The sequence below is a fragment of the Canis lupus genome, chromosome 17 (genome assembly GCF_048164855.1).
Source record: "Canis lupus baileyi chromosome 17, mCanLup2.hap1, whole genome shotgun sequence".
Lineage (NCBI taxonomy): Eukaryota > Metazoa > Chordata > Mammalia > Carnivora > Canidae > Canis > Canis lupus.
In genome coordinates this window covers 58,963,511-58,975,557 of record NC_132854.1, presented here as the reverse complement: position 1 = coordinate 58,975,557, position 12,047 = coordinate 58,963,511, and the positions used below count along the sequence as shown (strand labels likewise).

Sequence of the window (12,047 nt, the reverse complement as noted above, 5' to 3'; positions counted from 1 at the left end):
ATGAAGAGAATGACTGACTTGAAAAATGTGCACCTGAAGTCATGCAGTCTGTGAATACCATAAAGATTCAGCAAAACAACCACCAGAAACAAAAACAAAACTCATGACCTGTGAAAACCACCACAGAGGATCAGCAAAAACCATAAGAACTTCAGAGCAACAGCCGGGGATGACGCTAATGCCTTGTTTTGATCACCTCTCTCAGGTAGAGGGGTCTGAGCAACAGACGAGTGGCCCCAAATAGAATCACTCGGGCTAAGCCCACATCATCAGACTGAGACTTTAATGCCTAACCCAATTGAGGTTTTTGCCTTTCCCTGGAATAAAACCTTAACCAGTGAGAACTGTAGTTTCCTAGTCAGCTAGTGAGGAAATCCACCTAGTAAATTCTTGCAATCCCCCAAAGGAAGGGGACCTTGCCTGAAACAACTCACTTTTGGCTAGCAACTTCCTTTTCCCGCCCCTTCTGCCTGTAGAAGTCTCTCCTTCCTGCAGAGCTTCAGAGCCCCTCTCTATGTAGTAGATGGGAGGTCGCCCAATTCATGAATCATTGAACAAAGCAATCGGATCTTTACATTTATGCAGTTGAACTTTGTTTTCTAACTTATCTAATGATTGTATCACAGATTATACTTGATTTATTACTAAAATCAAAGTTTTATTTAGTTCTTTATCTGAACATGTTTTGAACAAAAGCACGTTTCTCATTAGGTCCAAAAACTGTTCTGAAAGTTTTATTTTGGCTTTATACCAAAAATTTTCTAAGTCTAGGCTTTCTTAACCAAACAAAGCATTTAATTACCCATTAATTTGTCCAACTGAAAAATAAATACACTTTAATCTAGGGAAGGGCAAGAACCAAGTTGATTTGACTTGTTTCTACAGCATCCAGTCTATAAACATTTAATATTAAGCTTCTATGTGGTAATAAGGAAAAATATAGAAAACCTTGTGGTTTTATACATGGATAAGTGAAGCCCAAAGAGATTATGTGACTTTCTGAAAGACTCACAGATGGAAAAAGGCAGAACTAAAGCAGAGGTCATCTTAAATTTTAAAATATTTTAAATATTGACTAAATAAAGATAATCTCGGGGATCCCTGGGTGGCGCAGCGGTTTAGCGCCTGCCTTTGGCCCAGGGTGCGATCCTGGAGACCCGGGATCGAGTCCCACATCAGGCTCCCGGTGCATGGAGCCTGCTTCTCCCTCTGCCTATGTCTCTGCCTCTCTCTCTCTCTGTGTATGACTCTCATAAATAAAAAAAAAAAATAAATTAAATTAAAAAAAAATAAAATAAAGATAATCTCAATTTTTTCCTAAAAACTCACTCTACCAATTTTTTGCATGATGGCAGTCTAGACTAATGTGGTTATGTCCCACCTCCTACAAATATATAGGCTATATGCAATTTAAAAAAAAGTTTTAAATGCATAGTTAAGCTCAAAAGGAAGGAAGGCACATGCTCAGGTATTAAAAACAAAGAGAGAACTAAAAGCCAGAGCAGTAAGCCTGAGCCACCTCAGCAGTATCCCACCCACAGGCAGGGGATTGGGCTGACTCTGCTTCCAAGCCCTGGAGACTGGGGATGGGCTGGGATTCTAAAGACATGCTGCTTTAAACCTAGTGTCCTAACTTACATGGATACTAATAGAAAAAGTTCGTGTGACAATATTAATATCAGATAAAATGGACGAAGTTAAAAATCAGTTCAATGTAAGGCACAAAATAGTCTATGCCATCTTCACAGGAAAGGATTCTGAACTAAGGAATGTAAACCTGATATTTGGGTTTGGGACTAGTTGTCACAGTATGTGGGGGAACTTGGGCTCTGAGATTAGGGTACCTGTTATTCCCTACTTCCTTTCAAAGGGATTTTATTCTACAGTAATCCCCAAGAGGGCACATCTTGAAGATCAGACCAGAGCTTTATTAACTAAAACAGTCAAGTTTCAGTTTCAGTTATAAGTGTTTGCAGCTATGGAGAATATTTTGTGAAATGCCTAGAAAGAAAAAACAGAGAAAATTTTATAGAATTCCCTTTCTGAGTTACCATTTCCTAAACTTTAAGGACATTTAAAAGGAATACAAAAATCTTTCCCTTACAAAATATACTTCTAAAAATAAATCTAAAACATGAAAGATCTATATTGGCTTTTAGAAGAAGACTTAGGAGATCCCTGGGTGGCGCCGCGGTTTGGCGCCTGCCTTTGGCCCAGGGCGCGATCCTGGAGACCCGGGATCGAATCCCACATCGGGATGCAGGTGCATGGAGCCTGCTTCTCCGCCTCTCTCTCTCTCTGACTATCATAAGTTAAAAAATAAATAAATAAATAAATAAGATTTAAATTTACTGTGATTTTATGAACCCTTTCCCCTTCCCATTCCAAATTACTTAAGAGTGTTATGTTCCCCAAATCCAAAGTATATGCTACTATCTACTTCTGAATAGTTCCAGTGAGTTTTTCTTTTTAAGCTGTAACTTCGGATAAGAACTGAAAAGACTTATCAGGAGATCTCAGCACGCTAGAGTTCATTTTATTAAAATGAACCAATTGTGGGATGTGTGGCTGGCTCATTTGATGGAGCATGCAACTCTTGATCTTGGAGCCATGGGTTCAACCCCATGTTAGGTGTAGATGTTAACTTAAAAAAAAAAAACAAACCTTTAAAAAATAAAATAAAATGAAATGAAACGAACCAATCGTGACAAATGGAAAAGGCTGCAATTGAATGATTTTAGCTTTAGATTTTCTCAGTAGTTAAGCAGACAGAAATAAAGCCAGAAACCTGGACCAGAAAGGACTTTTAAGAAAACTATTCCAAAAAACAAAAACAAAAACAAAAACCAAAACCAAACCCAAAACTATTCCTAATAAGTGGCAAGCATACTCATCATTTTATTATTTAAGCAATCTTTTATCCCTCCCCCATCCCTCAGCATAGGCACAGAGACAAAACAAACAAAAATGAACAATCTTTTAGGCTAGGCTTATTTGTCACTTTTTTGTCTAGAGTCTTTTTTACCTTGGAATATATCTTTTGTTTTTTCATTTCGTTTTTAGCTAAGGCCAAAATATCAAATCTGAAACCAAGATTTTTTTCCATCCCAAACTTAAAACAAAGCAAATAAAAGCCTACGTTGCATTCCATTTTGTACTTCCACTTACTGCAATTCCTAGAAGACTAAATCTTTTTTAGTGAATCATTGCTCTGAATCCGACTGCTTCACTTTGCTAACATCTTGGCAAGTTGTCTGTTATCTTGGTTAGTTTTATATTAAAACATAAGCAAAACAGGACAATCTGTTTTGATAAGCAAACGAGTATATTAAACTATATTTTTTGCCTTGCCTTTCTTATAACTAAAAATATGTAAATACTCAGAGACAAATTATTTCTATATCCTTGTTGGGCATTTTAAGAGACTCACTCTCAGAACTTACCAGATCTCCAGGAATGTACATCAGAATCATCAAGCTAATTTTTTTTTCAAAATATACATGTTTTATCTCCACTAGATACCCAATAAATCAGAATTTCTCTGGAAAACTTGAAAGCTTAAAATAACAAGGGAATGCTATGCAATATTAAAAAGAACAGAGTTCATCTTATCAGGTCTGGGCTTTAATTTTACCCTTCCTACAAGCTAGTAAATTAGCCTGCTTCTGTTTCATGGATGCTGGTAGAATGGTTATGAAGCTCCTGGGTCAGAGACAGAGAAGGTGATCATTCACAACACAGCAAGTAGTATGAACATCATGTTTGTGATGTTTCCCTTGCCCACAAGTCCCACAGGGGTCATGCAGATGGGCCCAGATGGATTCCTGGACAGGAAGTGGGTTGTTACAGGAGAAGAACACCAGCCCAGGGATTGCTGTTTTATCACAGACAGTAAGCAAACCATCTCTCTGTCCCAGAGGGAGACATTAGCTAAACCCTCAAGCTTGCTTGCTGCAAACACAAGTCTGAGAAATGGCCTCCGTAAAGAGCAGTTAGGGCCTTGCATTCTTAAAACCAGCAATATGTGCTGGAGTATGAGAGAACCACGTAAGGAAGGGTGTTTCTCAACACATGTATGTAAACTAATATGGAAATTTTTCAAGAATTAAATTTGAAAATTAAAAAAAAAGATGTAGGAGCATATTATAAAATAACCTGGGTTTGTTTTGTTTTTTATAAGAGAGACATGTATAGTCTTGTAAATGCATAGAAAACTTATAGAAAGATATGAAGGGTACATAAGAATCTGCTCTGGATATGGAAATGGGAAAGTTGAGTATAAGCACTTTTATTCTACTTTATACTACTGTTTTTGCTTTGTTATTACAAACACATGTCTTTTAAAAAAATTTAAAAAAAATGCACCTGTTTTTTGTCAGTAGGTATTCTGGACATCTCTTCATTATCTCCTAAGGGTCCATGCTTTTCCTCTTCCTTTTCCTAATTAAAAGCAGATTAAGGAGGAAAAAAAAGATCAGTTTAACATTTCCGAGTTGAAGGCAGGTTTTCTTGGTTTTGAATCATTCATCTTTTTTTCCTGATGAAAGTCTGCACTGACTTCATGCTTTGTTCAGGTTCAAGTTCAGATTACATAACCTAGTAAATAAGGCCTTTACGATCAGCCCCCTATACACTTTCCCAAAATACAGAAGGACTGAAAATTGTGGTCAGAAAATAAAATTCTGTAGTTTAAGACTTCGGAGTTGGGGCAGTTTTAAGGAACAGACTAGAGTGTGGCTGTAGCTAAAAAGGGCTAAAGGTGACTAGAGGTAAATTAACTGGAACTGGGAAGTTTGGAACTACGCAGCAAAAGCATTAGATAATGGACTGTGGTAGGCAGAATAATGGGCCCCCAAAGGCCTGCCTGTTCCAATCCCTGGAGACTGTGGCTCTGTTACATCACCATGGCAAGGCTGTAGGTAGAGTTAGGGCTGCTAATCATCTGACCTTAAGATGGAGGATTATCTGGGTGGACCCAATATTATCACAAGGGTCCTACAGTAGAGAGAGAGAAGCAAAGCAGTGCCACTGTGATGCAACATGAGACAGTCTCCACCGCTGGCTTTAAAGATGGAGGAAGAGGGGATCCCTGGGTGGCGTAGCGGTTTAGCGCCTGCCTTTGGCCCAGGGTGCGATCCTGGAGACCCGGGATCGAATCCCACGTCGGGCTCCCGGTGCATGGAGCCTGCTTCTCCCTCTGCCTAAGTCTCTGCCTCTCTCTCTCTCTCTGTGTGTGACTATCATAAATAAATTTTTAAAAAATTAAAAAAAAAAAAAAAAAAGATGGAGGAAGAGGTTCCTGGTCCAAGACAACTGGGCAGCCTCTAGAAGCTGTAAAAGGCAAGGAAATGGGAGTCTCCCCTGAGCCTCCAGAAGGAAGACAGCCCTGCTGACACTTTTAGTCCAGTGAGACCCATTTCAGGGTGCTAATTCCAGAACTGTAGGATAAGTATGTGTTTTAAGCCACCAACTCAAAAAAAAGCCACCAACTCTAAGGTGATTTGTTGCAGAAACAATAAGACACTGATAAATGGATGTCCACAAGTCTTTTGTAAAAGTAAAACTTCGCAGTTTGAAGGACCAAACTCCTTCATTTATTAATTCAACAAATATTACTGAATCCTTGCGAAGTGCCAGCCACAGATCTAGTTGCTCAGGATGTAGCCCTTATAGAGCTTATGACACAGGAAAGTGACTATGAAGTGGGATTCTGTGTGCCCCAGGGTAGAGGGGCTATGTAATAAACTGGACAAAGTCTGAATGTGGGAATGGTAAACCTGGTGAATGCTGACCGCTCAGTCTTATGAAACAAATGCTGGATGCTAGAAAAGGAATAACCTCTAAAAAAGTTTACAGGAAAAGCCACATTCTGGGAATAATGTGTCTATTTCAGTAGAACGGGAAGTAGAGGCAACGATGAAGTTGGTAGTGGGATGGTGGGAGTGCAGATAGATGGTAGTGGTGGTGATGCCTACATGAGTGATAATAAAGTACCTATCAAGCACAAACTATCTCATTTAATCCTCACAAGTTTACAAAGTAGCCTCTATTGTTTCTATTTAACAAATGAAGTAACTGTGGCTGAGAGGGATTAAACAACTCCACAGCTAAAAAATGGAAAAGGCAGGATCTGAGCCCCAAGTCCATTGTGTTAACCATTATGCTACCCTGTTACTGTTCTGGAAAAGTACAGTGAGTACACAATGGGAAGAGCTGGGAGAGGGAGACAATACATGATGTGTAGATCAAACTGAGGCAACAAAACAGTTATTCGAATTCTTATACTAAAGTAACATTTAGGCAATTTAGATATGTTTAACTCAACTAGAATGAAAAACTATGAACCAATAGGAGAGATTACTATTTTTTTTTTAAGATTACTATTTTAAAACAGTAGCCATTTCAGTAGGTCTGATTTCTGTTCTAAAACTTTTAGTTAACTTTCCTTTTCCCAAGCAGTCTCATAAACAGTTTCTTTCCCACTCGTTTATCTCGTTTGGGGCAGGATTCTTAAAAATTATTGTATTTTATACTTCATGTAAACTTTGCTGGGCAATGCTCAAAGAGCACTCATACAGTGTAAATATATAACAACATAGAAAATCTCAGGTATCAGTCATATTTAGAAGTGGCTGTAAGTTAAAATACACTGAGGCTGATAAAAATGAATGACAATCTAAATGTCCAGTACTAAAGGAATACACGTGGAACATCAATGTGATGGACACTCAGGTCAACATTAAAATGGTAACAACAAACACACATAGTACATAGTATATGCCAAGCACTATCTAAGAGCTTTACAAATACTAACTCATCTACTTTTCATAAAAGCCCCCTGCAGTACGTACCAATAACATTCTATTTCATGGATGAGGAAGTTGAGAGAGGGCAAGTAACTTACTCAAGATTACACAACTAAAGAGGTGGAGCCTGAGTTTCACTAACTACAAAATGAGTGGCTACTCTTAAACCATTAGACTACGTTGCTGCTTCAGTGTGTACAATAGTATTACAGCAAAAATATTTTCCTACGGTTAAGTGAAAAAGGCTGGATCCAGAAGTAAATGATCTCAAATAACTGAAGAGAGAGAGAGAGAGACAGAGACAGAGAGATAGAGACAGAGACAGAGGGAAAAGATTGAGAAACAGCACAAAAATGTCAGTAGTCTCTAGAAAGTGGAATTTTTTTTCTTCAGCCCATTTTATAAATAATAACATCTAACTTCAGTAACATAAAAATATTTTATGAAGACAAAAGGTTGGCAAAGTGTCAAAGGGAGTATTTCCAATATAATTATATGTCGAATTGCAGCTTAAAGTTTCTGACTTACTTTGTATAGCAAAAGCAGAATAAAGAATTTAAGTGAAACAAACTTATTATCTTAAAGAATATTTTTCTTCTTTTAATAGGAAAAAGATCTTATTCAGCCCTATGAACATAATGTGCAATTAATAGTAAATTCATTTAATGTGCATTTCTGTTGAAAAAGAACTTAATTTCAGCAGAGGATTTATTCTTGATAAACACACACACACACACACAAATACATATGTGTGCGTATGTATGTGAATTAAAATGAGATCAAATCTTCATATTAAAAAAAGTCTTCAAAAGTAGTACTCAATCTGTAACAAGCCAGCTTTTTAAATGTGCTTTTTAAAAAGTCTTCAATCGGGCAGCCCCGGTGGCGCAGCAGTTTAGCGCCGCCTGCAGCCCGGGGTGTGATCCTGGAGACTCAGGATCAAGTCCCGCATAGGGCTTCCTGCATGGAGCCTGCTTCTCCCTCTGCCTGTGTCTCTGCCTCTCTATTCGCTCTCTCTGAATGAATAAATAAATAAATCTTAAAAAAAAAAAAAAAAAAGTCTTAAATCTTGGGGCCCCTGGGTGGCTCAGTCAGGTAAGCAACTGACTCTTGATTTTGGCTCAGGTCATGATCTCAGGGTCGTGAGACTGAGCCCCATGTCCACCCTGGGTCAAACCACGTGACAGGCTCCGTGCTCAGTGGGGGAGGGAGGTCTGCTTGAGATTCTCTTTATCCTTCTCCCTCTGCCCTTCCCCCACCTCACATGCATGGGCACTCTCAAACAAATAAAATCTTTAAAAAAATTAAGTCTTAAATCTCTAAGCATTTGCTCCTAATCTGTCTCTTTGAGACAATTTTATCTGCAAAAAAAAAAAAAAACCCAAAAACAAATGAAAAATACCCCAACAGTTTAAAAATCTTCTATTTTCATAAAATAATAGTAAGCTACTAAGAGGCAGAAAGAATAAAAGACTCCAAAATCATGAAGGAAATGAAGAGCTTTCCCAAAGCCATTAATAATATATGGAGCCAGGGTGGGGGTTGAGGAAGTGATTAATAGAGAGTAAAACTGCACAACATTTTTAATAATGTTTACTATTTCTGAAACATTTCACATAGTAGTTGCAAGACAAAACTACTCCAGGAGATATTCATCAGGAAAAGTGAACTCCCTATACACACACAGACTTTACACCCTCACAAAAATCAACTCAAAAATGGATCATAGATCTAAATGTAAAACACAAAAAAACTCCTCCCCCCAATAGGAGAAAACCTAGATAACAATGGATATGGTGATGGCATTTCAGATACACAAAGGCACAATCCATGAAGAAATTAGTGATAAATTGCACTTTATTAAAATTTAAAACCTGTCCTCCGTGAAAGACACTATCTGGGATGCCGGGGTGGCTCAGCGGTTGAGCATCTGCCTTCAGCTCAGGGCATGATCCTGGGATCTGGGATTGATTTCCACATAGGCTCCCTGTGAGGAGCCTCTTCTCCCTCTGCCTGTGTGTTTCTCTCTCTCTCTGTGTGTGTCTCTCATGAATAAATAAATAAATCTTAAAAAAAAAAAAAAAAAGACCCTGTCAAAAGAATGAGAAGACAAGCCACAGGCTGGGAGAAAATATTTGCAAAAGACACATCTGATATAAGACTGTTATCCAAAATATACAAAGAAGTCTGAAAACTTAATAAGAAAATAACTGGACTAAAGTATGGGCCAAAGACCTTAATGGACACCTCACCAAAGAGGATATACAGATGACAACTAAGCATATGAAAATGCTCCACATCATGGGTCATTAAAACAACATATCACTACATGCCTATGAGAATGCCCCAAATCCAGAACACTGACAACACCAAATACTGGCGAGGACGTGAAGCAACAGGAATTCTCATTCCTTGCTGGTGGGAATGCAAAATGGTACAGCCACTCTGGAAGGCAGTTTGGTAGTTTCTGAGAAATCTCTATCATACAATCTAGCAATCATGCTCCTTGGTATTTACCCAAAGGAGATGAAAACTTACGTCCACACAAAAATCTGCATACAGTTATTTAGAGCAGCTTCATTCAGAATTGCAGTAACTTGGAAGCAACCAAGATATCCTTCAGCAGGTGAATGGAAAAATTACGTGTGACATATCCAGGCGATGAATCTTAGCCCTTAAAAAAAGTGAGCGATCAAGCCGTGAAAGGACACGGAAGAACTTTAAATGCATATTGCTAAGTGAGAGAAGCCAATCCCACAAGGCTACATAGTACTGTATGATTCCAACTACATGATGTTCTGTGAAAAGGCAAAATTATGGAGACTCTTAAAAAAAAAATCAGTAGTCGGTGGGGGGGTGAAGATAAATAGGTAAAACACAGCATTTTTAGGGCAATGAAAATCTTCTGTATGAAAGCGTAACGATGGATACATGCCATTCTACATTTGTCTGAACCCACAGGATGTACACCACCAACCTTGAACGATAATGTAAACTACAGACTGGGTGATCATGATGTGCCAATGTTGGTTTACCAACTATAGCAAATGTATCACTGTGGAGAGGATGTGGTTAATGGTGGAGGCTATTCATGCAGGGGGAAGCAGGGAGGGTACAGGAAATCTGTGTACTTTCCCGGAAATTTTGCTGTGACCCTCTAAGTGCTCTACAAAGATGAAGTCCTAATTATTAAAAAGCTACTTCCTTAATTCCCTGTGAAAATTCCTCATAAGTCCCTACTTATAAAATCTAAACTCCCTTGCAAGGCATATATTATTTTTTATTATCTGGTTCCTGTATGCCTTTCCCAGCTCATCTTCAGTCTTCCCTTCACCCAACTTCACCATCCCCCACAAGGACCATACGTTCTCTCCCTCCTCCAAGCTTTTCCACGTGGAGTCCCTTGGCTTGGTAAATATCTCCTCATTCTTCACGTCTCAGTGCAAACACAGCCTCCCCCGTACATCCTTCCCTTACTTCCCCTGGGAGCGCCCGGCCTTCAGTCTTCAGTGTTGCTAGCATCTCTGCTTACACTGGCTACTTGACTGCCACCTAATTGCATCTTGTTCAAGTGCCTAATTTTTGTCTCCATCAGAAAGTAAGAACCAAGTCTTTCTTTTTGGATCTCCAATGCCAACCACACAACCTCATCCACTGTAACGAAGACACCAAAAAGAAAAGAGAAAAAGAGAATGGTTATGAAGGGCCTCACAAGAGTACTCCTGTACTTAAGGATTTACAAAGATAATTATTTGAGGGAAAATGTGAAGCAACCTCAAGTTGGAAATGTCCGTAAGCATATGCAGAATACAAGTACAACTCTGTAAGCGAAAAACAAATTCTATGTTTCAAAAAAATGCTGAAGGAAAGTACCAAAACATTAAAAGTGATGATGTGAGAATGGCGAGAAGCCCTGGGTAATTTTTCCCCCTTTCCTTTTTCCCAAAAATGTATTTTTTTCACGAGAGACTAAGAGGCAGAGACACAGGCAGAGGGAGAAGCAGGCTCCACACAGGGAGCCCGACGTGGGACTCGATCCCAAGGCAGACACTCAACCACTGAGCCACCCAGGCGTCCCTCAAAAGTGTCTTAAATGTTTAACAACCTAATACTGTTTTCCATATATGGCCTTGGCCCCCTAAAACATTCTAAACTTCTCAATCTACCAAACCAAATGGTGGGAACCTAGCACCATGCCACTCCAAGCACGGAGGAAAATGATGAGAAGGTAGTGAGCTCCTTGCTGCTTGAGGGCTGGAGAAAATAAAGATGTAGAATGTACATACTTCTAATCCACTGGCTTTTATGATTATTCTATTTACTCCTAACCTATTTTGATCACCTCCCTGAAATCCAAAACAAAACAAAACAAAACAAAAAAAACCCTAAGAGACTATTTACATGGAACAAGAAACCAGTTAGCATGCATAATTCCTTATTACAAAAGGAGATGCTAAAGTGGCATGAGTTAGACGTGGTAAAAGAAGATACAGTACCAAAAATAAGATAAAATAAGACATGATCTCCATCTTCATGCAATTTACAGTTCAGTAAATTGGGGAGAAGGGGAAACCACTCACTGGAAACATCAAGAGTCTACAAACGGGTGATAAAAGTCAATCTAATCGTCCAAACTAACATATGAACACGCTTTCATACCTGATAAACATTGGCACAGTCTCGGAGGATGACAATTCTATTTTTAGATTAGAAAGATGAGCTATCACGGTTCTGAGTTGCAAGTATCACGCTAAGGCACAGAGGTATTTTTTTTTGCAGATCCTAAGGTTTTGAGCTTGCTTTTAATGAGCGTGACAGAGGCCAGGGCGGAGATTAGATTTTAGACCATTACTTTTTCTTTTCATTTTTTTAAGATTGTATTTATTTATTCACGAGAGACACACAGAGAGAGGCAGAGACACAGGCAGAGGGAGAGGCAGGCTCCGTGCAGGGAGCCGGATGTGGGACTCGATTCCCGGTCTCCAGGATCACACCCTGGGCCAAAGGCAGTTGCTAAACCGCTGAGCCACCTGGGCTGCCCACCACTGCTTTTTCTAAGTGAGGGGGGGAGGCGGACGGACTAAGGAAACACAACGTACCTGAGATTTCTGTCGTTGGGCTTTCGCTGTTGGGAAGAGCTCCATCCAGAGACTGAGTAGAGTGAAAAGGTTCACTTTAGAAAGCCTTGGTATTTGACCTACGAAAGAGAGAGGGAAGACACTTTATAAAAAAAATCTTAAC

At 39.1% G+C, this 12,047-nt stretch overlaps 1 protein-coding gene across 3 annotated transcripts in view; it reads right to left on the bottom strand.

Moving 5' to 3' along the window:
* Window positions 1–12,047, bottom strand: part of CDADC1 (cytidine and dCMP deaminase domain containing 1) — a 45,489-nt gene that overhangs the window by 32,603 nt on the left and 839 nt on the right. For all 3 annotated transcript variants that reach the window (XM_072783161.1, XM_072783162.1, XM_072783163.1), the window contains exons 2-3: window positions 11,906–12,003; window positions 4,366–4,440 (exon numbers count right to left, since the gene is read on the bottom strand). In XM_072783161.1, the coding sequence (XP_072639262.1) occupies window positions 4,366–4,440; window positions 11,906–12,003 (173 nt within the window). The remainder of the gene's footprint in view (window positions 1–4,365; window positions 4,441–11,905; window positions 12,004–12,047) is intronic.